This window comes from Phyllostomus hastatus, unplaced genomic scaffold, assembly GCF_019186645.2.
Source record: "Phyllostomus hastatus isolate PE091 unplaced genomic scaffold, TTU_PhHast_1.1 phas_scaffold_78, whole genome shotgun sequence".
Classification (NCBI taxonomy): Eukaryota; Metazoa; Chordata; class Mammalia; order Chiroptera; family Phyllostomidae; genus Phyllostomus; species Phyllostomus hastatus.
The window spans coordinates 108509857-108537575 of record NW_025334041.1 but is presented as its reverse complement, the minus strand read 5'-3'; the positions used below and the strand labels follow the sequence as shown (position 1 = coordinate 108537575).

Here is a 27719-nt window from a genome sequence, read left to right as displayed (position 1 = left end):
GGGATTACAGTAGGAGCCATGCATTTTTAAAACTTCTGCAGCCTTGGCCAGTGTGGTTCAGTTGGTTGGAATGTCATCCTGTAACTGAAAGGTTGTGGGTTCGATTTCCTCAGGGCACACCTAAGTTGGGAGTTCGATCCTCCATCCTGGCCCATATGGAAGGCAACCAGTCAATGCTTCTCTCTGGCATTGCTGTTTCTGTCTCTCCTTTCCTCTCTAAAAGCAATGAAAAAATGTCTGAGGATAATGTTAAAAAGAAAATAAAACAAAACTTCTGTAGTGTTTGCGACCACCACCAAATGTAGACAGTGGCTCAGGACTGGATCAGGCTGTGGGCGGAACTGTCCCTGTCGGATGGCCACTCCTGCTGCTCTGCACTTTGCTCGTTTGGCCCCCAGCACCGTAGACAGTGCTTACGTGTTTCTTACACGTGCCCTCCTTAGAGCCATTTAGTTGTTACCATTCTTCTGTACCTTGCTCTTTTTTCCATTCTCTTATCACCATTGAGTATATGTAATTATTGTGTCTTTCCATTGCCTGTTTCCCCAAACTAGAATGTAAGGTCTGTGTGTGTAATGATTTTCTCTGTTCACTAATGCATCATCCCAAGTGTCTTAGAATAGTGGCTGGCCCACAGTTATGATGTTCGGTAAATATTTGTTGAATTAATGGATTTCTCAAATGTCTCCTGTTAATGCTTGTACATAGTTTTTCTGTTTACAAAGTATTTTGATTCATTTGTTCTACAGATATTTCTGAGAACCTGCCACTTGTCAGGCACTTTTAGATAGGCACTGTTAGGAATTCAAGGCTGAAGAAAAAAAAATGGAGACAGACACGAAGGAAATAGCAACTGTGTTAAATTTATAAACATTAGGAAGTATATAATCTAGGGATTCACATCTGTTACCTCTGTTGAGCCTCATAATAACCTTAAACCATTAAGGCAGATGCATTATGAATTATAGTCATGAAGCACACAGTGGAATGACTGGGTTACCCATTGAGCTTGAACCTGGATCATTTCACACTCCTTTATATTACCATTCACTTCAAAAGTACCCCTCCCCACTCACCATTCCTCACCTTCTCTCTGCCCCTCAGCTTTCAGCCAAGAGTCATTAATGTAATAATTGTCCTTTGGGGGCTGGAGATGACTGAACCATGAGGAGTAGGACTCTGTTATTTCAAGAATGGCAGTTTGACTGGAGGGAGTATTGGTAAACAACTGAAATTGGCTAGTTAAGTACTAAATATTCATAGAGGGCCTTTATTTCTGAAGGGATGTGAAAAAGATATCTTTTTTAAAAAAACATTGATTTTTAGAGAGGAAGCAGTTGAGGAGGACAGAGAGAGAGAGAGAGGAAGAAAGAAAGAAAGAAAGAAACAGTGATTTGTTCTACCTATTTATGAATTCATTAGTTGCTTCTTGTATGTGCCCTGACTGGGATTGAACCTGCAACCTTGGCATATCAGGATGGTGCTCTAACCAACTAAGCTACCTGGCCAGGCCTAAAAGAGATCTCATTTTAAATAATCCATTAAGCAAATATTTCTTGAGCACCTATTATGTACTAGGAATTATGTTAGGCTCAGATATAATAATGAACAATATGGATATAGTCCCTGCCCTCACAAAGTCTGTGTTCTCAGGGAGGAGATGAAGGAGACACATGAAAAGATGTTATCAGGCATAAAGAAAATAGTGATAAATAGTGTTAACTCCTAAGGAGGAAATATGCAACAGCCTTGCATAAGGAATAACAACTGGTCAGTTCTTTTGGACAGAGAAGGAAAGGATTTTAAGTGCATTGAAGTTGAGGCCTAAAGGATGAGGAAGAGGTAGTCATGGCAGAGGCTATAAGAATGTTCCAGAAAGGCCTTGACTACTCAGAGGTCAAGTTGACGAAGTGGGGAAAGCTGGATTATAGTATTTCTTTGTCTTTTTCTTCTTCTTTTTAAAATTACAGTTATAGACTTTAGCCTCAATTTTTCCAGAAAAGTTTTTTTTTTAACTTTTATTTTTTGAAATTTTATTTATTCATTTTTAGAGAGAGGGGAAGAGAAGGAGAAAGATAGGGAGAGAAATATCAATGTGTAGTTGCCTCTCGTGTGCCCCCTACTGGGGACCTGCCCTGCAACTCAGCAAGCTAGTAGCCCAGGCATGTATCTTGACTGGGAATCGAACTGGTGACCCTTCAGTTCACAGCTGGCTCTCAATCCACTGAGCTACACTAGCCAGGGCAGTTTTGTGAACTTTTAGGTGCAAAACTAAGTATCAGTTGATAATCACAGTTCGGTATTGTTATTTATACACGGATATAGTTAAGATGATCTTTTGGAAGAAGAATGTAAGGTTAAAATAGAAAACACCTTTTTGGTAAATTTTCTTTAGTCACTGTCTAGGTTGGGTGTTGGTCTTGCTTCTAAAGATGGAGCCTACATACATGTTGAAAGAAATCTTTCTGCACATAACATTGAGGATGTATTCTCAGGAAGTTTTGGAAGGTGTGATTGTAGATAAAATAGCATGTGGTTTGTTATTGGGATTTTTTTTTGTGTGTATACTGTGTAGTTTATATGTACCTTCACATTCTGCATATTTTATTAATCTTCCAACTTAGTCTGAGATTCATTTTGTTTTGGGGCTTTCATTTTGTAAAAGGGCTTTTTTTTTCTTTCAGTGGGAGGAAGGAATCACTGACTTCTTTAAGCATCTGATGACCCCCCCATCTACATTTGCACATAATTTCAGGAGATTCCCTCAAAGCCCTTTTATGGAATGCAGGTTAATACCTCTCCTGCCATTTGGGATCTTTTGGGAATAAGGGCAGAAATTGGGAAAGGAAAGTCCCTTTTTTAAAAAATTTATTTTATAAAGGTGTATTTTATTCTCATGAGAGAGCGAGAGAGAAATATTGATTGATTGGTTGCCTCCTGCATGCATCCCAGCTGGGGAAATGAAACCTGCAACCTAGGCGTGTGCCCTGACTGGGAATCGAACTGCTGACCTTTTGGTTACTAGACAATGCTCCAACCAACTGAGCCACACTGGCCAGTTGAGGAAAGTCCCTTTCCACTTGCTCCTTTTTTTATTTTTTTAAGAGAGGGGAAGGGAAGGAGAAAGAGAGGGAGAGAAACATGATTGATTGCCTCTTGCACGGCTCGAACCAGGGACCAGGCCTGTAACCCAGACATGTGCCCTGAACAGGAATTGAACCATAGACCTTTCAGTTTGCAGGACAGCGCCCAACCCACTGTACCACACCAGTCAAGGCTTTCCACTTGCTCTTTACTTTGGGTAAACCATGGACTTTCTGAAAATAGAAAGTGGTTTTTAAAAAAAAATTTTTTGAAAAAAAATGTATTTTCTAAGTGTGGGATAGAAACAGATATGAATATGAGGCAACTAAAATGGTTTTAGAGCTTAAGATAGACTCTTATTGCGAGAGGATGTTTTGATAGACCTGTTTGACAGAATAGAGATTTAAGAGACTACGACCTAAATGGAGAAAAGAAATTGGTGTTCTTTGTGGGTTCTTTTTTTTTAAATCCTCACCTGAGAACTTTTCTCGTTGCTTTTAGCGAGAGAGAGGGAAACATCAATGAGAGAAAGAGAAGCATCCATTGGTTGTCTCCCACAGGTGCCGGATGGGGATCAAACTTACCGGGACTGGGGTTTGAACTCGCAACCTAGGTATATACCCTGACTGGGAATTGAACCCGCAACCTTTAGGTTACGGGATGATGCTCCAACCAACTGAGCCACACCAGCCAGGACCATTGTGGGTTATTCTTTATACATGTCCCTACTTTTCCCACGTGTGGGTTTTTGCTCAGGGCCTTTTTTTTTTTTTTTTCCCTTAGACAATTTAGTAGTCCTCCAGGCCTCACCTGTTGGGATTCCTTTCCTTTTTTCCTAGTGGTCAAGGATCCTTCCACCCCATTTCTTCTTCCATGAAGCTTTTGCTGTCTCTATGACTGAGAAGTGGAGTCTGAAGGGGAGAGGAGAAAGTAAGGGAAAATAGTGTGGGGAATATTGTCAAGGATGTTTTACATTTATGTGTTAGTTGTGGGCAATTGTTGAAAGTTTCTAATCAGGTGAGGGACAAGATTATAGCTGGGTTTTGGAGGGTTTGGAGAGGAGATGACATGTGACCAGGCATCCTTACTGGATTGGAGGCTTAGTGAGGACAGGCACCATGTATCTGCAGTGCTTGGCCTAGTGCTGGGGCATGTAGGAAGGGCTAAAAAAGTTTTTAGTAAATATATATTTCTTTGAATGTGTACACACATGCACACACACACATACACACACCCAGATTTTACATATGTCAAATATTTAACCTAGGTTTTAGAGCAGTACTTTTTCATACTGTTTGTGGTAAAGAAGTTTCACTATCTTAGACTGCTTTTCTAAAAATAAAAAAGAAAAATGAAATTTAAAATAGGCTTATAACAATACAACCCCCATTTTTCATTGTTAGGTTCAATAGTTATAAAATTAACTCTGAAATTCCATAATACTCATTTCATTACACAGTTACAGTGTGGACTGGGCCTCAGACCACACTTTGGGTAGTTCATTGTTTGGGTAGATGCTTGAGGGTTGTGTGTGTGTGTGTGTATTGTAGAGGAATACTCTGGTTGTAAACAACCTAATAGCCAAGGGTGTACAAGTTAGAAGAGGTTATTTATTTTGGACTATGCCTCTCCATCCTATGCAGGTTTAAATAAGAACTTAATTAGGTTTGTAGAGTATTCCTGTGGAAGGACGTCGCTGGTGAGTCAGAAGAAAAATATGCCTTGAAACTCGTGTTTTGGATTTTTAACATACTTTTGTGTCAAGACAAAAACAATGAAGAGCTATAATTGAAGTCATTGATACATTTTATGTACATGGAAATATTGGTTTGTTCATTTCGCAGATTGCTGGATCATTACTTCTGAAGGATATATTTGATCATATATTGTGAAATCTAGAAGCACTTTGGTTAGGATTTAATATAATTTCAATTTTAAGGGGCAGCATTTCTATAAGACTTATTTTCACTCTAAAACTGCTGCTGAGCTTCACAAAATTGACAAATTTACTGCAGCACATATATATTCTTATTTCTTTATGTTTAAATATATCTGTAAGCCCAGAGAAATTCTGAAAATCTGTTTTCAATGTGTTTGAAATTGGAAATCACAATAGCTTTTTATTGTGCCCTATGTGTTTTTACAAAGAACTTTGTAATGAATGATTGGCCTTCTTGAAAGCTCTCAGAATTCATAAAGAACAGGAGAGTTGGAGCCTGGGCCCCAGCTGCAGTAAATTACACCCTAACTAAATATTGATTTGTATTCTAGACTGTAGTCAGAAAGAAATAAGAGCTTCAGTGGTTTATAACTCAAGGTTTTTAATACTTTCATATGGGAAGGGAAAGTAAGTACTACTAAGATTATTGACTATTATGGATTCATAGACTCCCTTGGGTTGGAGACTGCTTTTCCAAGTCGTTCGGTCCATTCGGCCTGATGGCTGCCTGCACCTGCAGGGCTTCATCATCAGTCCACTGTGGGGTGTTCAGGAGAGGGCTGGGTGATTTTACTCTTAGCCAGTGCTTCTGGGAGTGGTTTTGCAGGAGATATGTTTAACTGTCTTAAATAAGTTCTGTTGTGGCTGTTGAAGTTTTGGGGATTAGTTTCTCGTGGCTAATCAGATTTAACTATGTCTGGCTTTATTCATTAAAATGGTCTGATCACTTTAGTTTAATTGATGCCAGTAAGTTATTTTATGTTTGACATTTTAGTGTCACTTGGACCCCGAACAAGTGTTGTTCATCCTTATTTGAAATTTTTAGCTTTCTGATTATCCTACAGTTGTGGTTGGCACAGTGTAAAGATGAGTGTGACTTTATAATTGTGTTGTATTCTAGTTTTGTTCTATAAACTATTTGAATCTAATATTCAGTACAGATGACTTTTATTTTTCTTATTTCTTAGACTGCAACTGGCAACGTGGAAGCAAAAGTAGTATGCTTTTATAGACGACGAGATATTTCCAACACGCTTATAATGCTTGCAGACAAGCATGCTAGTAAGTTAATTGTTTTTTTTTTCTTGGATTAATAAAAAAAATGTCAAGTCTTTTGTTTTCCATAATGTGTGGAAAAATACTTTTTTGTTACTTGTAGCTTTTTGCATTCCCATTTTTCTTCCTCTTAGTTTAGATGGGAGTAATTTTTGGGGTGGTGATTGGTTTTAGTGTATTTCTTAGGTTGCATCATATGTTTCCTAATTAGTCAAAATGTTGACATAGAAGTCTTTGCAAGTAGGCTTTAGCAGACAATCAGAGCAGTGTTCTGCCATGTCTCATTTTCGATGGTGGTTTGAGTGTATAACTGTCAGGAAATTTATACTTCACTGGCATTTTCTTGGAGCACTTTTTTCCTGTCTGTAAATAACTAGATAATACTTACATTCTTAAAAATCTTGAGTATTAATTATGTGGTTATAGTATTAGGGATGCATTAAAAATTGCTAGAAAAAGAAATGCAAAGTGATATTTAGATATGCATTCCTGTAGATAACAGCTCTGAGCACTTCCTTTAAACATTTTTAAAAAAATTGATTTTAGCCCTGGCTGGTGTAGCTCAGTGGATTGAGCGTGGGCCTGCAAAGCAAAAGGTGACTGGTTCGATTCCCAGTCAGGGTACATGCCTGGGGTGCAGGCCAGGTCCCCAGTAGGGGGCGCACAAGAGGCAACCACACATTGATATTTTTCTCCCTCTCTTTTTCTCTCCCTTACCCTCTCTCTAAAAATAAATAAATTTTAAAAGAATTGATTTTAGAGATAGAAGAAAGGGGAGAGAGAGACATCAATTTGTCATTCCAGTTATTTAGACATTCATTGGTTGATTCTTATTTAAAAAAATTTTATTTACTGATTTTAAAAGAAGGAAGAGAGAAACATTGATTTGTTTTTCTACCGATCTATGCATTCATTGGTTGATCTTCTTTTTGGTAAACATTTTATTTATTTATTTTTAGAGAGAGGGAAAGGGAAGGAGAAAGAGACGGAGAGAAACATCAGTATGTGGTTTCCTCTCACGTGCCCCATATGTGGGACCTGGCCTGCAACCCAGGCATGTGGCTTGACTGGAAATCAAACCAGCGAGCAACCCTTTGGTTCGCAGGCAGGTATTCAATCTACTGTGTTACACCAGCCAGGGCCATTGGTTGGTTCTTGTGTGTGCCCTACTGGTGATCGAACCCACAGCAATAGCACACTAGGGTGATGCTCTAACCAACTGAGCTACCCAGGCAGGGCTAAAATTTAAAAAAAAATTTAAATGTAGTCGGTAAATACACCTAAGCACTTATTTGTAGTATAATCTGTTTGTATTGCATTTATTTGTTTTTTGTCCAATCAACGGTTTTAATATATTTTAGCATCTTTTTTTAAAACAACAGTCTTAAAATGATTTATTTTTAAGAAAGGCATATACAGACAATAAGTACTTTATTTTGAAAGCCATCTTTCAGTGTGACACTGTGATCTGTAGTGGGTCTTGGAGACCCTGAAGCTGTAGAGGCGATGTGGGGCTGGGCGAGGGAGGCCGCTGTGTGCACGCGTGCTTTGTTCTCTTCTGTCTGCTAGGGAGCTGTTCCCCCGCCGCGCTGCCGGTTTAAACGGGCAGATCGGTTGTCTCATGAGTTAAATTCCTATTACGTATTCTGCTGTGTAGTTCATAGTGTTTCTAAATTTCTGTTTTTATATAGAAAGTATTCATTATGATACAGATTGTGTAGTATTTACAAATTTTATATTGACAGATTCAGGGCATTCGTGTCTATCCCATATGTATGTGACCAAAATAATTGCTTTTTTTTTTAAGTTAAAGGGAGTTTATTAGTGAAGCAGTGAGGCAAAGAATGGGCTACTCCATAGAGTAGGCAAAATAATTGCTTATTAGAATGACATACTAATCAGTTATTTTAGCTATTATCCAAACTCTGTAAATTCAATGTGTAGTCAAGTGTCTACATGAAGTTATTTGCATTTTGTTCACCATTTACAACATAAACTTAAGAAAGGTAAAATGCTTCATTTATATTCACGTATTTTGGGGTTTAATTTAGCTGCTAATGCAGCTTCTTAAGTTGTTACTGCGAAAGTAGTGAAATGTAAAGATTGTTAAGGGATTTGCTGACCCTTCCTGGAGGGTCTCAGCATGCCTGTACCTGGGGGCTATTTTAGACTTGTGTATACAGAAAATCAGTATTTTCAAAATTGATTGGGTTTTGGGGATTGACTCATAGAAACCAAATTTTAAGAGACTTGAGTCAATCAAATTACATACTGGCAGTTGTGCAGTGTAGAGAAAGACCTGGGTTCAGATTCTGGTTTGCTGCTAGTGGCTTGCTTTGGAAAATTTTCTTAACTTCTCATTCATTTCCATTTTCTTCATCTGTTAGATGGGATTGAAGAAATTACCTCACTTTATGTTATATGTATTGTAACGCAATTTAAAAAGTAACGGGAGAACGTTGTGCCGTTGTTGCTGTGAGGATTAAGGGACCCACGGAAAGGTGCATTGTGGGTGCTCAACAACCGTCAGTTGGAGTTTCTAACTTCCTCAATCATTTCAGAGCATCTCCCTAGGTGGATGACTTCTGTTTACGTTGACCTGTTTTCATTCACTGTTTGTTGATATAGCTTAGTATGCTGGAGTTAGAGGTGTCTTTCTGTTTGTTGATATTGACTAAAACTTAAGGTGGGGAGAACAAATAAAATTGCCTGAATAGTTCACACTTTATAAAGAGGTTTACAGAAGGATTAATGGGGAGAGTGTCATAGATTAGAAAGATTTCAAAATTGGAATCCTGTGTGTGGAATGCCAGTTAATTTTACTGAACTTTAGTTGATCCATTTAAGAAACTTTTCATTATAGACTCCTTTAAAGCTTTGATTACAGGAATTATCAAACATACAGAAGTACAGAGAATGACATCATACACCTGGTGTCCATTACTGTGCTTTAACAGTTATTAATACCTGACCAATTGCTTCATTCAGACCGGCAATTTTCAGCCTTTTTCATCTCATGGCACAGAAAACTCATTACTAAAATGCCGCAACTCACCAAAAAGTCTATTTTTTGCTTATCTGACAAAGTAAGTATAATTTTGATTGTTGTACAAAAAAACAAACAAAACCCCCTAATAATAGTAATTATCTACCCTTTTGCTCCAAAGTGCTATTTTAGAAAATCAGGTGCCTCTAGTTTTATGTCAGGATATCTGATACCAAGAATTAACCAATCAGATGAAACCTTATTAATGCAATGTGACCAATAAGATGAAACACTATTATATGACCTATATATTTATGATTACAGGGCATTCACAGCAGATGGCTATTGTTGTGTTAGCTGTTGTCATTTTTTGACAATCTAAGGGAAAAGTGGTCAGATCCCCTGAAATAGGTATTATATTTAAAAAATTTTTGTGGCATACCAGTTAAAAATTGCTGGTCTAGACCCCTACTTACTTGCTCTATAATTTTAAGCTTATCAGAGAAATTTTACCATTTCATCTATAGATATCTCAGAATGTATTTCTAAAAGATAGGACCTCATTCAGACTTACAGTGAGTGCCAAGAATATACAAGGAACTCTCAAGTGCCCTATATCCAGATTTAGCAAATTAACATTTTGCCCTGTTGAATTTGTCACCGTTTTTCTATATAAATAATTTGTATTTTTTCATGAACAATTTGAGAATAGCTTGGAAATGTCAGTGTGTCCTTCCTAAATGCAAGGAAATTCTTTTAAAACATTTTAAAAAGACTTCATTTATTTATTTTTAGAGAGAAGGGGGAGGGAGAAAGAGAGGGAGAGAAAAACATCACTGTGTGAGAGGAACATCAATGGATTACCTTAAACCAGGTATCTGGCAGGCAGACCAGGCATGTGCCCTGACCTGGAATCAAACCTGTGACCTTTCTGTTTAGGGGCTGACGCCCAACCCACTGAGCCATACCAGTAAGGGCAGGAAGTTCTTTTACATAACCACAGTATAGTAAACAAGTCAGGAAATCTGATATTTACACAAGACTATTATCTCACAGTCCTTATTCAAATTCTATGTCTCAATGGTGTTCTTTATAGCTATATATAGCTTTTGTTAGTCTACAATAAAATCCAAGCTCACACATTGTATTTTATTGTCAGGTCTTCTTTATATGAAACCAGTTCCTCATCTTTGTGTTTTTTGACCTTAACATTTTTGACGAAAGGCCAGTTATTTTGTAGAATATGGCTCAAATTTGGTTTGTCAAATGTTTCTTCATGATAGATTCAGGTTAGGTGTTTTTGTAGGGATGCCATGTCTCTTTGTGTTCTGTAAGTTATTTGTGGGGAGATAAGTGGCAACTGTATAAATACCTTGTTCTTTCTTTTTAATCCGCACTCGAGGACATGCTTATTGATTGTAGAGAGAGGGGCAGGGAGGGAGAGAGGGAGAGAAACATCGATAGGTTGGTTGCCTCTCACATGCTCCCTGACCTGGATGAGCTCGCAGCCTAGGCCTATGCCCTGGTGGGAATCAAATCCTATTGCCTTTCAGTTCATAGGATGATGCTCCAACCAACTGAGCCACATGGGCCAGAGCTAAATGCTTTTTGTTCTTGGTCAAACTTTAACCTACTTGTCTTAGCATCCATTAATCATTTAGGATTCTGTAAACACTAGTATCTTTAATATCTAGTTAGTTTTAACATTTCTCCTTTCATGATTTTTTTCTATTTTATAGTTTGTTTAAAATGGGATCTAAATGAAGTTAATAGATTATTACTAATTAGTAAGACTCTGAAATCTTTTTCTCTTGTCCATCAATGTTTAAAAATTAAGTTGTAATTCACATAGCACAGAATTCCTGCTTTTAAAGTGCATAATTTAGTGGGTTTTAGTATATGCACAAAGCTATCACCACCACCACTATCTAATTTTAGAATATTTTCATTGCCCGAAAAAGAAACCAGTTACTCTTCATTCCCCCTTTCTCTCAGCCTCTGGCAAACACTGGTCTACTTTCTGTCTATAGATTTGCCCGTTCTGGACATTTCATATAAATGGAATCATACAATATGTGTTTTTCTGTGTCTGGAATTTTTTCTTACTTAGTATAAAGTTTTCAGGGTCCTTTCATGTTACAGCATGAATTCATTCTTTTTTATAGCTGAATGATATCCTATTGGAGGAAATACCATATTTTATTCATCAGTTGATGGGTATTTGGATTGTTTTCACTTTCTGGTTGTTAACAACTGATGTGAACATTCATGTGTAAGTTTTTGTGTGGAGATTGTTTAGTCTTTTAATCTGTAGATACACATTCATTCATAGTCTATCTCTCAATATTTGTTAAAAATACCAGGTTGTGCCCTGGCTGAAGTGGCTCAGTGGACTGAGTGCTGGCCTGCAAACCAAAAGGTCACTGGTTTGATTCCCAGTTAGGGCATATGCCTGGGTTGCAGGCCAGGTCCTCAGTGGAAGGTGTACAAGAGACAACCACACATTGATATTCCTCTCCCTTTCTCCCTCCCTTCCCCTCTTCCTAAAAATAAATAAATAAAATCTTTAAAAAATACCAGTTTGTTCATCCTATAATTTCCTTTGGCCTCGAGTTTGTTGCATCTCTTTTGCATTCTTTAGCATATTTCTCTGTAGATGGATATTAGATCCAAATTCTAGAGGCTCTAAATGCAGGGTATTTTTGGAGGTTAGGGGGACAGGATTACTTCATAGGTAACAGTGTATACTTCATGTATTACTTCATGAGGTTCAAAATGTATTGTTGCCTGTTCCTTTTTTAAAAAATATTTTACTCTGAGATTATTTATTTATTTATAATCCTCACCCAAGGACATTTTTTCCCCATTGCTTTTAAAGAGAGAGGAAGGGAGACAGAGAAACATTGATGTGAGAGAGCAGCATTGATTGGTTGTTTTCTTGCATGCGCCCTGACTGGGGATTGAACCCGCAACCCTGGGTATATGCCCTGACCAGGAATCAAATCTGCAGCCTTTTGGTAATGGGACGATGCTCAAGCTAATTGAGCCATACCGACCAGGGCTTACTTTGAAATAATTTTAGATTTATAGAAAAATTCTTAAAAATATTACCAAGAATTGCTATCTGCCCTTTAACTAGATTTGTCAGATGTTAACATCTTACTATATTTGTTCTGTTCCATCTGTGTACATATTAGTATTTTTGAACCATTTGAAAGTACATTGAAGACATATTTCCCCTAACTCTTAGAAGTAGTTTAGTGAATATCTTCTAAGATCAAGGATATTCTCTTATCTAATCTCTAATGTATAGACAGATTTTGCAGAATTTTCTACTATGGCCTTTTAGAGCAAAAAATAAAAGAAGAATTTTAAAACTACCCTTTTTGCAGTGTTATCAACCATTGATCAATGATTGCCTAATCTGTTAATTCATTATAGTTTCACGAATTGAATTCTGCTTCTAGCTTTAACATCTTGTTGGTGGAATATTTCTAGGAATACCGTGTTCCCTCTTCAGCCATCAAGTTACTCTTGAGGTTCCAAGCTTACAGGAAAGTCACGTTAAATGCTTGATATGGTTTTTCCTCTTTTTAGTTAACAGTTTCAAAAATAATGATCTAATAATGATCCAGTGATCATCATCAATTCATTTCTTTTTTTAGTTTATCATGAACTCAAGGACTTGAGTCTTTGGTATTAATTATCAATTACAGTTCTTATTGGTACTCAAATTGTCCCATCTTTAGCCAGCAAGACTTACTTAGGTTGGTTTTTGAATCATTTTGAAGTGATTGCAGTGGTCTTTATCTTAACCTGCTTCTCGCATGACAAGGTATTCCAGGCTCATCTTTTGCACTTCTTGCCCCTGGACCGCATCTCCATGGAGCCCTGATTCCTTTTACTGGAAATGAACTTGGAGGCCACAATCTGATCATTAGGGGATTGACTCTTTTTTGAGAGAGGGTAGTGCCATACCTAGATTGCCACGCACTTTTAACAGGTTGGGTTATTTTGTGTTGTATTCAGAATTAAAAGAAATCTTATTTGAGTACTTGTTACTGATTCTTCTAACGTAATTTCACTAAAATCCAGCATACATATTTTGTACAGTAAATGCAATATTGGTTGTCTTAATCTGTTAGAAATGCAATTTTGGATTAAAGGAGTGATGCCAGTTTAGGATGGACATGGTTCTCTGGGACTGATGGACTCTTCCAGAATGAAGAGTTTCATTAGTACACTTTATGGCCTTTTGCACATTTAGGATATTTTTGACATATGGCATACTCTTATATTGTGATTCCTAAAATGTAAAGCTACAGGAAATTAAAATCATCTTCAATCTGGGCAAAAGGTAAGGTGTTTACTGTACTCTCTTCTGTCCTTGGAATTTTCTTCTCTAATTTTCAGTTGTCGTGTCATTAACACTGGACTGGGGTTGTGACGTAGGGAAAAGTGGAATAAATGAGAATAGTGCTTTTACTTACTAGTGCTCATTCTGCTTGCCCTTGCTTTTCTGCTCTAACACGCACACGCTAACACGCACATCCTTGGAACTTTGTGGAAGGAGAAGAGGAAAGCAAATCAGATAGGGCCCTTGGCTGGTGTGGCTCAGTATACTGAGCATCGGACTGAGAAGCAGAGGGTCTCTGGTTCGATTCCTAGTCAGGGCACATGACTGGGTTTTGGGCCAGGTCCCCCAACCCCTGGTAGGGGGTGCACAAGAGGCAACCACACATTGATGTTTTTCTCCCTCTCTTTATCCCTCCCTTCCCCTCTGTCTAAAAATAAATAAATAAAATCTTAAAAAAAATAATAAGACTTCAAATGAAAGTTTAAAAAAAATTGGATAGGAAGATTTATTTATACCTTCTCAGAATTATAAAACCAGAATTAGCTGTTGGAGAAAATTGGGGATAAGCTGATCCTGCCTATGTGAAGTCTTCTTCATACAGTTTACTTACTTATTAATATTCTGGTATTTCTATGTTGTTATTGTAAGTAGAATCAGAAAGTGGTATTGACTATTCTTAAATTTTTTAAATAATGAGGCATTTCTGGATGTGGTAATATTATTAGGCAGTAAGATTATAATATGTTTCATGTGAAAGGTGAGATGACTTCTATACATAGTTCTTATCACGTCCCAGTCTAAGTCACTGTGTTCTTATAAAGTGTTTTGGTGTCAAAGGCCGTATTGGGAACTTTGTTTTTTAAGTTTCATGAATTAATTAAAAATATATGGAATGTTTAGTATGTTTCATAGTTTGGGGGCTAAAATGGGCTTTTATAAAAAGAAACCTTTTTAAAAAAGATTTAGAACCATTAATCACAATTGATTGTTACTTCAAAGTACTGAAATTGGATGTTTTGAATACATCTGCCTTCCTGGCCTTGGCACCCAGTTTGCACATTTAGAGTGCTCAGTGTTAAGTTCTTTAATGTTGGGGACATGGTCTTGATCATCTTTCTAGCCTGCATGTGTCTTGATCATTATAGTTGCTCCACAGATGTTTGTAGCTTTAAATTACCTGGGGGCCCTGGCTGATGTGGCTCAGTGGATTGAGCCCAGGCCTGCAAACCAAAGGGTCACCGTTTTGATTCCCAGTCTAGGGCACATGCCTGGGTTTGGGGCTAGGTCCCCAGTTTGGGGCATGTGAGAGGCAACCACACATTGATGTTTTTCTCCCTCTCTCTCTCCCTTCCTTCCCCTTTCTAAGAACAAATAAATAAAATCTTTATAAAATAAATAGATAAATTTACCAGGGGGACAAACCTGAAGGACAGCCAGGCTGTCAGTTGTTTTGTTTTAGCATCTTGGTTGGCTGAAAAGAATCTGTGGTGGCTTTCAAACATGATCCCCCGATTCTTTAACATTGATAGGTGGGGTACGTGTTTTCTCCCCCTGAATGTGGGGGGGGGGTGGTGACCAGTATAGTATGGTAGAAGTAATGTTACGTGAGTCCCAGGCCTAGGCCATAAAAGGCCATGCAGCTTCCTTCTGGGTCTCTTGGAATGTTTGTTCTCAGGATATTCCTGCTTAAAATGCAGTAGTTCGCAAAGACTAAGCCACATGGCAGGTCCGCGTGTAGGTTCTATGGTTGACAGTCCTAGATGAGCCGAGGTGCCAGACGTGGCTGAAGGAGCCACCAGCTGAGCTAGCCTCTGCCACTTGAGTCCCTGTTGAGGCACAGCAAGACTTCTGTGCCGGGCCCTGTCTGAGTTCCTTACCCCCGAACCTGTGAGCAAAATGAAGTAGTTGTTTTGTGTCTGTTTTGTGTCGCTAAGTTCTGGGGTGATTTGTCACTAGACAATAGATAAACTGAAAGAAGATCGTAATGGATTTTCTATTTTGTGTATTTTCAGTGACAGTTTAGAATTAACATCTAAGCTTATGGCTTTTTTAAAAAAGTACACCTTATTTTCTTTTGACACATTGACTATATAAGAGATACCATGGTGATGCCTTCCACTGAATGTTTTCATTATCAACGATTTTTGGCCAGAGTGAGCACAAGTCAGAAAAATTGCCCTCTATAATTCTGAAATGAAATTCGTATATGGCGTACTTTGTACATAAAATGTAAAAAGCAAAATTAAACTTAATATTGTGTTCTAACTGAAACATAGTAAGAAAAGTTTATAATAATAATAAAATATTCTATAATAGAATATGTAATGTGATAGGATCATACGTACTGTATTTCACCATATGTAAATTCTGGGGCATGACTGGTGGAAGACATTTTCAAATTATGAAATGCTTGCATGTTTGCATTGAATCACAAGCAACGCAACAGTTACAAATTAGATAGATATGTTGTATTTAAGAATGCTAATATTTGTTGAGATTTCTCAAAATGGTATTCTTGGTAAGTTCTGAATGAAATAAAATAACAGCCTTTTTGTATTATTATTATGCCTGCATTTCTACAAAGTTGAATTTTTTAAAAACCATACCCAAAATACCTTGTGTTACCATAGATAAAATAGAATTAGCTCTAGTCTCAGGTAACAAAATCATGTTTTTACCTACCTAAATGTCCAGGTGGACATTTGAAAGTCATTTGAATCAGTTCTTTGGTACTGGACTGTTCTCTGCTATGTACTTACGTTCTACAGGATGTCTGACCCCATTGTCTTCCATCTGTGAAACGTACCACTCCCATTGTGGAGCCCCCTCCTCTGCTCCTTTCAAAGGACTCCTTAGTTTGTGTACCAGCACCCATTCAAAACCCCTGCACTAAACTTAGTATCATAGAACAAAACGAGGTCTCTCTCTCTTTTTCTTCCTATTTTTTCCTTATTTTTAAAATTTTTAAATATATTTTCTTGATTATGCTATTACAGTTGTGCCATTTTTCTCTCTCTGTTATTCCCCTCTGCCCTGCACCCCTCCCCCCCCAGCATTTCTCCACCTTAGTTCATGTCCATGGGTCGTACATATAAGTCCTTTGGCTTCTCCATTTCCCATGCTATTGTTAACCTCCCCCTGTCTATTTTGTACCTACCATTTATTCTTATTCCCTGTACCTTTCACCCTTCTCCTCCCCCTCCCTGCTGATAACCCTAGATGTAATCTCCATTTCTGTGATTCTGTTCCTGTTCTAGTTTGCCTAGTTTGTTTTTGTTTTAGGTTCAGTTGTTGATAGTTGTGAGTTTGTTGTCATTTTACTGTTCATATTTTTGATCATCATCTTTTTCTCAGATAAGTCCCTTTAACATTTAATATAATAAGGGCTTGGTGATGATGAAATCCTTTAACATAACCTTATCTGGGAAGCTCTGTGTCTGCCCTTCCATTCTAAATGATAGCTTTGCTGGACAGAGTAATCTTGGATGTAGGTCCTTGCCTTTCATGATATTGAATACTTTTTTCCAGCTCCTTTTACCTGCAAGATTTCTTTTGAGAAATCAGCTGGTAGCCTTATGGGTACTCCTTTGTAGGCAACTCTCTCCTTTTCTCTTGAAGCTTTTAAGATTGTCTCCTTATCTTTAATCTTGGCTAATGTAATTATGATGTGCCTTTGTGTGTGCTTCCTTGGGTCCGCCTTCTTTGGGACTTTTAGCTTCCTGGACTTCCTGGAAGTCTCTTTCCTTTGCCAGATTGGAGAAGTTCTCCTTCATTATTTTTTTAACTAACTTCAGTTTCTTGCTCTTCCTCTTCTTCTTCTAGCACTCCTATGATTCGGATGATGGAACATTTAAAATTGTCCCGGAGGATCCTAAGCCTCTCCTTATTTTTTTGAATTCTTGTTTCTTCATTGTGTTCTGGTTGAATGTTTATTTCTTCCTTCTGTCCAAACTGTTGATTTGAGTCCCAGTTTCCCTCCCTTCATTGTAGGTTCCCTGTACATTTTCCATTATTTCACTTTACATAGCCTTTACTTCTTCCTCTATTTTGTGACCATATTCAACCATTTCTGTGAGCCTTTTGATTACCAGTGATTTGAACTCTGCATCTGATAGGTTGGTTATCTCTTTATGGCATAGTTATTTTTGGAGTTTTGATGTGTTCTTTCATTTTGGCCACATTTTTTTTGTCTCGTGACTGTTATGTAGTAGGGGGAGGGGCCTTAGATATTCGCCAGGGCAGGGCAACCCACGTAGCTGTGTTGTGGTACTGTAAGTGGGGAGGGGTCTGAGACAGAACTGTGCTGCTTGCTTAGCTCTGGGCAGGCTTTCAGTCACTTTGCCCACTACCCACAAGCAAATTGGGCCCTTCTGATGCTGATTCCTTGGTGGGTGGGTTTGTGTATGTTCTAGGACCCTGTGGGTCTCTCCAGTGAACTCTCCTGTGAGGCTAGGAGTTTCTCCCGCTGCCACAACCCCTACAGGTTTTTATAGTCAGTAGTTTTGAGGCTTTATTTCCCTGCACTGGAACCCTGGGTTGTGCAGTTTATTTCACTCCCCAGTTGTTCCTCTGGTTTATCTGCACACAAATGTGGGCCCTCCCAGTCCTATCGCCTCCGCCTTGCCCTGAGTCCTCTCTGCCCCGATGCCTGCCTTTGCTCCTCCTACTGGTATAGATGAATGTTTCTTCTTTAACTCCTTGGTTGTCGGACTTCCAAACAGTTTGATTTTCTGACAGTTCTGGTTGTTTTTTGTTTTTAAATTATTTGTTTTCTTTCTTTTGGTTGTGTGAGGATGTAAAGTGTATCTACCTATGCCTCCATCTTGCCTGGAAGTCTCTCTTATTGACTAATATATTCACTAACATTCATTCATCATAATACTGGAAACATGGAAATTATTCATTATGTTCAAATGTAAAAAAGATATTAAAATTTTCTCTAATTTCCAAAAATGGAAATTAAAGTTCTAAGCAGTAAAAAAATTAAAATTACTTGTACTCAGCTAGGATTGATACTGTTTTGACCTGAGAGAATTTGGTAATACCTAGCAGAATTGGAACTCATTATATCTCTTTCCATTACTGCATACTAATTGTAGATAAGCAAGGAAATGTGCCTTTGTAATAGCAAGAAAAGGGACAAGTAAATGTCCAACAATAGGGCATTGAACTAAACAAACTTTGTTTACTGTGTATGTCCTGGAATGCTTTGAAGCTTTTTAAGTGAAAATAGATTTATACATATCAACATGGACAGGTGGCACAATACATAGGTGAATTAAATAGTTGGATAAATATGTAAGATATAGCCCCAATTTTGAAACAAATATATGGAAAGTAAGATTTTATGGACATTTTGGGTATGAACTTTCTATGTACGAGGCCTGTCCAGTTGCCATCTGTTGCCTGATTGTATTTTCCCGAATCTCATCAATGGTATGAAATCTCTTCCCTTTCAAAGATGAGTTTAGTTTTGGGAAAAGCCAAAAGTTGCAGGGTGCCAAATCTGGGCTGTAGTGTGGCTGAGTCACCTGGGTGATTTGATGTTGTGCTGAAAAATTCAGTACGAGATGTGATGCATGAGCAGGCACATTGTAGTAATAAAGCTGCCAAACACCAGTTGCCATTAGCTGCAGCCTAGAATCATCTGAGTAGTTTCTGTGGAGTAATGTTCAAGTTTAATGCAAAATTTGATGCAGATTCATTGCTCTACTCTCTCAGTAGTTTTGAATGTGTCTATTGTCCACACTGTCTGGTACAGTGAAGTTGTCATTGTTCATGCATGTGCATTCAAATCCACTCTCCTTGGCTGCCAGGTTGCATTGATGTAGCGTAAATTGTGCTCGTTATGTTAACAGTGGTTAGAGTTTTTCTGGACAGGCCTTGTATACATGTATGTGTGTATATATACACGTATGCATATATTTGCATGCATGTGGCCTGTATATACATATTGATTTTTCAAAACAACAGTTATAAAGAACAATCAGAATAAGAAAGTGAGGAAGTTAAAATGGTTATTGAAATAAATAATAGGGCTGAATAATAAATGCTGATGAATTTAAGTAATAAAAATAAATGAGAGAGGGAGAAATTATTAAAAAGAACATTTCCCCAGAGGTGGAAGACATGAATCTTTAGATTGGTTGGAAAAAAGGGGCAAATACTTCATTTGAGAACACCAAAGCATGAGGATCCTATAATCTTTTTAGAAAGAAATTGATCAGTAAATTGAGGATCAATGAGGATCAAGATTTCTTAGATACCAGAAAAGCAAATTACTTTGAGAATTCAGTAACAGTATGAACTATAAAATAAAGGTATTCTTCAACACACAAAAAGTATGACATTAATTTAGGAATAAAATTCCAGGTTATCAAAACATTAGAAATGAGGAAGGGAAGTAAAAGTCTTCTAAAAATCTGGTATTTCGAGGGAAGAGAAGGTTATGTTCAATGTATTATGCTGACAGAAAGTTCATATTGGTTATATCACAATTTAAGGATAACATGTGTAAGGAGGTTGATAAATCATTTGATTTTACTTCATCTACATTACTAGATTAACAGATGAATAATAAATGGTCCCAAATAGACCCCAACTCAATAGGAGGAGAAAAAAAAACTAAGGTAAATATAAGATGATCAGGATAAGTGCAAACATGTTAATAACAAAAAGGTGAATGGAATAAATTCTTTTTTTAAGATTTTATGTATTTTTTTTTTTTTAAGAGAGGGAAGGGAGGGAGGGGGAGAGAGAAACATTACTGTGCGGTTGCTGGGGGTCATGACCTGCAACCCAGGCATGTGCCCTGGCTGGGAATCGAACCTGCGACACTTTGGTTCGCAGCCCGCACTCAATCCACTGAGCTATGCCAGCCAGGGCTAGATTTTATGTATTTTTTAGAGCAGGGGAAGGGATGGGAAAAAAGGGAGAGAAAAATCGATGTGTAAGATGTGTGAGAGAAACATCAATCCATTGCTTTCCATGCCCCCAGCCAGGGACCTGGTTCACAACCCAGGCATGTGCCCTGGCTCGGAACCGAACCGGGGACCCTTCAGTTCGCAGACTGACGCTGAATCCTCTGAGCTACACCAGCCAGGACTGAATGGAATATATTCTGTTAACAGGCAGGCTGTTAATTCATAACATTTGTCATTTTATAAATGAGGCCCAAAGAAAACTTTGAACAAATACCAAAAGCAAGAGCTGCACAAGTAACATTCTGTCTGCAAAGCAATGAAATAAATAATGAACAATTATTAAAAAACCAGCCATATTACTGTAAAATTTGGAAATTTATAAAACATGCTTCTAAATAGTTTTTGTGCTAAAGGAGAAATAAAATTTGCAAGTGTGGTGATTCCAAACCATAATTATTTAAAACCCGTAGGATGAGGCAAGAATGATACTCATAAGAAAATTTAAAGCCTTCAAAGCAACCCTTGGGGGAAAAAAATGACTAAAAATAATTACTAAAGCCAGGCATTCAAGATAGAAGAGAGAAATAAAGTAAATCCAAAACAAAGATGGAATTAAATAGAAAAGCAAAAATTAATGAAATAGGGGAAATATAGAAGTTTTAAAAATAAAGATTTGCATCTTTCAAATATTATTCACTTGTAAATGTTTAAATTTTCTCTGGATTAATCTTTAATTTTAATGATATTGATTTAATTTTAATGATAATGATAATGATTAAAATTCTAGTAGGGCTTTATTATACGACTTGGCAAGGTGATTCTGTCCTACACTGGGAGAAAGAAAAGTGAGGAGTGGGAGAGTGAGGTTCATTTGTTTTCTCTTTTTCTCTTGCTTTCTAAGGTTACGTATTTTTCTTTGGGAACCTGAGGTCATCTCTCCTAGGTTTTGCTGAGTAATGCTTTGTCATTCACTTCTGAGTAAGTCCCTTAACAAAACAAATGTGGAAGAGCACGATGAAACCTCCGTTTAACCAGCACCAAGCTGCTACAATTAATCAACATGACTTTATTTCCTTTACTCTTTGCTGTTTTTTCTTCCACCTTGGACCCCAATGCAGACATCAGTCAGGACATACTTCCCTCTGTAAATGTATCTTTTTTTTTTAAACCCTAATATGTATTCACATGAATGGGCTTCATTTGTTTGTCTGATGTTTTGATTATTAATTTGTTGATTACTTCTGTTAAGTGTATCAGTCCATTTTTCCTTGCATTTCGAGTAGTTTTTGCAGTTAACCATGTCAGGTGCATAAAGGTTGTTCTTCCAGATTAGATTCTTTTTTAAAAATAATAGTAACTATTTTTCTCAAGATGGTTTTTATTTGAATTCAGTTTTTGTTAAAAACTTACTGATTTGAGAGAGAGACAGACAGACATCGATTTGTTGTTCCACTCATTTATGTGTTCACTGGTTGCTTCTTCTTGTGCCCTGATGGCGAGGGGCTGGGATCTAATCAGTAACCTTGGTGTATTTGGATGATGCTCTAACTAACTGAGCTACCTGGCTAGGCCTGTGGTTTTTTTGCCCTGGCACTATTGCTATTCCCTTTTTTTGTGGTTAGTGTTTGTGCAGTTTATACATTTTTAAATCCTTTTTAAAAAAAGATTTTTAAAATTTATTTTTAGAGAGAGAGGAAGGGAGGAAGAAATAGAGGGAGAGAAACATCAATGTGTGGGTGCCTCTCATGTGCTCCCTCACTGGGGACCTGGCCAGCAACCCAGGCATGTACCTTGACTGGGAATCAAACCAGTGACCCTTTGCTTCGCAGGCCAGCGCTCAATCCACTGAACTATACCAGACAGGGCTACATTTTTTTTATCCTTTAATTTTTAATCTCTTAAATTGGTTTTTGGAATTCAATGTCTCATTAGACCACATACAGATGGATCACTTGTTTGCATATTTTGGTCTTTAAACCTATTCTGAGAGTCTGTAATCTCAGTAAGGATATTTAATTTTTACTGTTTAATCGTATTTTATTTAATTCCTCTGTGTGTCTGTCTTTCTCCTTCCTTTCTTTGTGTTGTTTTATCAGATTTTCTATTTGTCAGGATGATATTCTTTCTATTTGTAGTCTTATAATGTAGTCTTAAAATTTTAAAAATTTAAAATTTTTTTGCTTGTTAAAATATTTTGTTTTTTTGAGAGTCATATTTGATTGTGAGTCAACAGTTAAAAGGTACAAAAGTATATTCAGTGGAAAACCTCTCCAAATCAGGTCTCCAAAACCTAGTGTTCTGTCACAGCTCAACACTGATTAGTTGCTGGTGTTTTTCCCTGAGAAAATCAGTGTCTATAGAAGGAAATCATACATATGTATACACACATATTTTCCTTCAACAGACTTGCTTTCAGATTTCTACATACACATATTTTCCTTCATCTTACTTGCTTTCAAATTTCTCTTAATAATTTGAAAAACTTCCTTACATATTTTAAAGTAGACATCTAAAATTTTTCATAAAAATTTTAAGTAGTTGCAAAGATATATCTAGTGTGTTGTAAATATTGACATTTAAAAATTGTTGTCACAATTCTGTTGGAAAAGAAATATTGCAACAATTTGCTTACCATTGCAGGTTAAAAAAATGCAAGAACAAACTAACAGTTTAAAATTTCATGTGATCCCTTTTTCTCTTTGCGCTTCTTTCCATTTTGTTTTCTCCACAGAATTTCAACGTGACATAGTTTACGTTTGAAAGGTTTCATCATCATCATCATGTCATTCTCTGTAACAAAAAATAGTATGTGTAAATTAAAATGTAAAAATTGCTTATTTTTTCTGTGTCCATAAGGCTCAGAGTCTTAATTTCTCTTGTTATAATTATAGTACAAATATTATAAAAATTTTGATGATTACTAAGCATAAAAATGTATATTTACTGGAAATCCTCTGTTAATGAGATGACTGGGGCTTGCTGTCATCCAAACTATAATAGTCAATGAGTCCTTGCATTAATGTAATTCGTTGCTAGATTGAAGAATGTGGCAGGGTTTGGCACTGATTCCGTTTCTGTTTTTTGAGTTTATAGATGTAGGTTCTGACAGAATTTGTTCATCTAAGTAATGGATGAAAATAGTGGAGTTTTGCTCATTAATTGATTTATCAAATACATTTTGAGCTTCTGCTATGTTCTGGACACTCTTCTATGCTCTGGGGATGGGCAGGGAACAAAGCAGCAGAAATCCCTCTCCTCAGAGTTTACGAATTACCTCATTCTTTGTTCTTTTGAGTTGTATGTGAAAAATCGTATCGCGGTTTTTCATCAAAAGTGATTTTTGAACCACCACCATCGCCCCAAAGAACCACCCCGCATCAACACAAGAAATTTTTTTAAAAAGTAATTTTTGAAATGATTAAGCAACTGACAATTCAATTAGGACATCCTTCAGTTTTGCTGAAAGCCAAGAATTTGAAACCATCAGGCTTAGAAGAGGTTTCTTAACCAGTTGTTAGAGTCATTCATGGTCTCATTTTCTGAAAAGCACATTAAAAAAGCTTTACCAAGACCTAACGAATGACTGTTAATTATACTTTTTGTTCTTTCATCTATAGGGATTGTATCACCTACAGTTCTGTCAGGGAAACACAACCAGCTGGAGATTGGTGTATATATATTATATACACACACAGGTATACTCTCCAACTGGTTTATATAAATATATAAAAAGATTCAGTGCAAGTAATTGGCTTATAAGATTGTGGGGGTTGGCCAGCCAATTCTGCAGTCTGACTAGAAAGCTAACAGGTAGAATTTTGGCTTCAGAGAAACCCGAGTTTCCCTGGTGAGGCCTTTCAACTGATTGGATGAGGCCCACTCAGATTATTAGGGATAATTTCCTTTGTTTAAAATCAGCAGATGTTAATCACATCTACAAAGTATTTTCACAGCAACATCTAGATAACAGTTTGAATAATTGGAATATAGCCTTGCTAATTCAACAGAATTAACTATCAAAGGGATCTTATTTAAACCAATACACTTACAAATGTTTGGAAAAGTTGAAATAATGTTCACTTAAATATACCTTTGTATTTTAAATTTATGTCTGATAAAGTGTTTAAATCTCGCCCTGACTGGTGTGGCTCAGTGATTGAGTGCCAGCCTGCAAACCAAAGTATCGATGATTCAATTCCCAGTGTGTAAGGCACATGCCTGGATTGTGGGCCAGGTCCCCAGTAGGGGGTGTGCTAGAGGCAACCACACATTGCTTCTCTACCTCTCTTTCTCCCCCCCTTCCTCTCTGTCTAAAAATAAAGTCTAAAAAAAAAAAAAGAAAAAAAAAAAGAAAGCCCTGGCTGGCGTAGCTCAGTGGATTGAGCGCGGGCTGTGAACCCAAGTGTCACAGGTTCGATTCCCACTCAGGGCACATGCCTGCGTTGCAGGCCATGGCCCCCAGCAACCACACATTGATGTTTCTCTCCCTCCCTCCCTCCCTCCCTTCCCTCTCTTAAAAAAAAATAAATAAAAGTAAATAAATGAATAAAAAATCTTTAAAAAAGAAAAATACTATAAAAATGCTCAAATCTTATATATGTCCTGAAAATATATTTAAATATGATATGTAAATTGATATATAAAGCATTTAAATATATTTTCATCAGATTGTCGGAACTGTAGATTTTGTTTTTCCATTTATAGAAAATGACCCCCGGTAAACCTTAATGGCTAAGCCAGTCCTTATTGACAAACAAGGCAGCCAAAACACCCTGCCGTTCTGTCAGAGAGTCTGAGTCCTTTTTCCAGTTTCATTACATGAGTACCATGCATTTCCAAGGCAACCATCTTCGGAATTGTAAGAGAGGCTCCTGGATAAAGCTCAAAGCCTTGCTGTGATGCACTAAGGCCTTCTGAGTTTTTTGTTTGTTTTTTTATAGATGCTCTTTGTTTTTTCATTTTGTTTTGTCTGTTTAACAGGAGCTATGCATTTTTTTTGACCACCATTCACTGTTTGGAAAAAGTAAAGTCTTTAAGTGAAAATTGTTCATTTATCTACTTATTGCTGATTGGCAGGTAGATAGATACCTGATGCCATAGTCTAAAATATTTTTTAATTCATAACATCCTAACACTGGGCAAAATGCCTCAATTCTAATACACACTTCTCTGTTACTGAAGTGTGTGTGAGATGCAAAACTCGTCTGTGTGAGTTTCGGCTATCTTGGCTAGCTTCAGTTTTGGCTTCAGTTTTGTTACCTGTAGTCTCTTTGCTTCGTGCCCAGGAGCAGTTGGTTCCCTGGGGCTCTGCCCCACTCTGCCATACAGGACATTTGAGGGGTGCGTGAGAGAACGCCAGTGGGGTTGAGACCAGAAGGATCAGCCTGATGCCTTGACACTGTGCTAGTTCTAGGGTAGATCAGTAGGAACTAGTACACGTGAAAGTTGATCTGAAAACTGAGTTCCTCAAACCTGTATTTGTGTACCTCTTGAACAGGCACCCTCAGAGGGGCATGGGTTCACCTTTTGAAGCTTTCAGATGCACTGTACCACTTTTCCTGGGCCTTGTGTTTTTCTCACCTTGGAGAATCTTTCATATCAGTACTTTCTTTTAATGGCTACATCGTGTGATCTACTGTACTGTGGTAATTTAACCACTCGTACTGGTGGAGTATGGTGTTTTTCATCTTTTGTTCTGAAACTGGTCTAGAACTTACCATTTAGCACAGGTATAAGTATAGCATCTATATTTAGTATAGATTCTTAGAATGGTTGTTGTGGGGGCAAAAGATTGTGCATTGTGATTTTGATAGATATTGCCAAATTGCCCTCCTCAGATAGGGTACCGGTCTACACCTACCAGCAATGAGTGAGTGTCTGTTCCCTTCTACCCTAACCAATACAGTTTACTATCAGGCTTTTGGTCTCTACTGACTTAGTAGGTGGGAAATGATATTTTAGTATAGTTTTATTTTTCTATTTCTCATGAAGATGTGGCTTTCTTATAAAAGCCACTTATATTTTTCTGCTGTGAATTGTTTCATATCCTTTGCGTATTTTATATTGAGTTTAACTTTTGCTAAGTTAATTTGTAGGTAGACAATCTTTGATTAACTCAGTAAAGAAAGAAAATCAAATACCCTCACATTTAACCAGACATGTTTAACCTTGTATTTTGCCCCTTTTTTTTAGCATAAGGAAATAAATTTAATTCACATTTTCTTCTTTCCTTGTCCTCTCCATTCCCTTGTTGAAACTACACAGCATGTAGTTCTGGATTTTTACTAAATAATAATAATGAGTTAATAATAATAACACATAGCATCAGACACTATTCTAAGTGCTTTTACACGTAAGTTCATTTCCGTTACATGGCTGCTCTTTAAGATTTACTTGTTTAGGTTTACTTGTTTGTTGCCTCTCCACTGTTTCTTGTATCCATGCCATCATTATTTTTGAATTACACTTGTATTTTGTCTTGCTGAAATATGTCCTCATCTAAATTTTTTTTTTTTTTTCAGAAAGTGCCTGTGGGTGGTAAACTTATTAAACCTTTGCATTCCTTAAAAATGTTTTTATTTTACTATCACACTCCACTGCAAGTTTGGATATTATAGAATTCTAAGTTCAAAATAGTTTCCCCTCATAATTTTGAAGCAGTCTTGGCTGGAAAGCTCACTGGTTTGAGCGCCTACCTGCAAACTGATAGGTTGCAGGTTCTATTCCCAGTCAGGGCACACGCCTGGGTTGAGGGCCAGGTCCCCAGTTGGGGCATTGGAGAGGCAACCAATCGATACATCTTTTGCACATCACTGTTCTTCTCTGTCTCTGTCTCTGTCTCTGTCTCTGTCTCTAAAAGTAAATAAAATCTTTTAAAATAAAACAAAAAAGAATTTTGAAGCAGTTGCATCACTGTCTTCTGGAATACAGTGTCCTTGGTAAGTCTGTTGTCACCTTGTCCTGGTGGCTCATTTGATTAGAGTGTCATTGATATGCTAAGGTTGTGGAGTCTATCCCTGGTCAGGACATGTACAGGAAGCAACCAATAAATTTATAAATAAGTGGAAAGACAAATTAGTGTTTCTTCTTTCCTCTCTCTCTCTAAAAATCAATTAAAAAAAGATCTGATGGTCAATCTCATTCTTGCTCTTTTGTGGGTAATAATTATTTTCCTCTGAAAGTTTTTCTCTTTTAGAATTGTTGTTCTAAAGCTCTGACTGGTGTAGCTCAGTGGATTGAGCGTGGGCTGCGAACCCAAGCATCGTAGGTTCGATTCCCAGTTGGGGCACATGCCTAGGTTGCAGGCCACGGCCCCCAGCAGCCGCACATTGATGTCTCTCTCTCTCTCTCTCCCCCTCCTTTCCCTCTCTGAAA

General features: G+C 37.4%; 1 protein-coding gene across 2 annotated transcripts in view; it reads left to right on the top strand.

Annotated features, from left to right (window-relative positions):
* The window catches only part of MTA3 (metastasis associated 1 family member 3), a 161751-nt gene that overhangs the window by 2869 nt on the left and 131163 nt on the right, over positions 1 to 27719 (top strand). For both annotated transcript variants that reach the window (XM_045828495.1, XM_045828494.1), the window contains exon 3: positions 5992 to 6085. In XM_045828495.1, coding sequence (XP_045684451.1) covers positions 5992 to 6085 — 94 coding nt within the window. The remainder of the gene's footprint in view (positions 1 to 5991; positions 6086 to 27719) is intronic.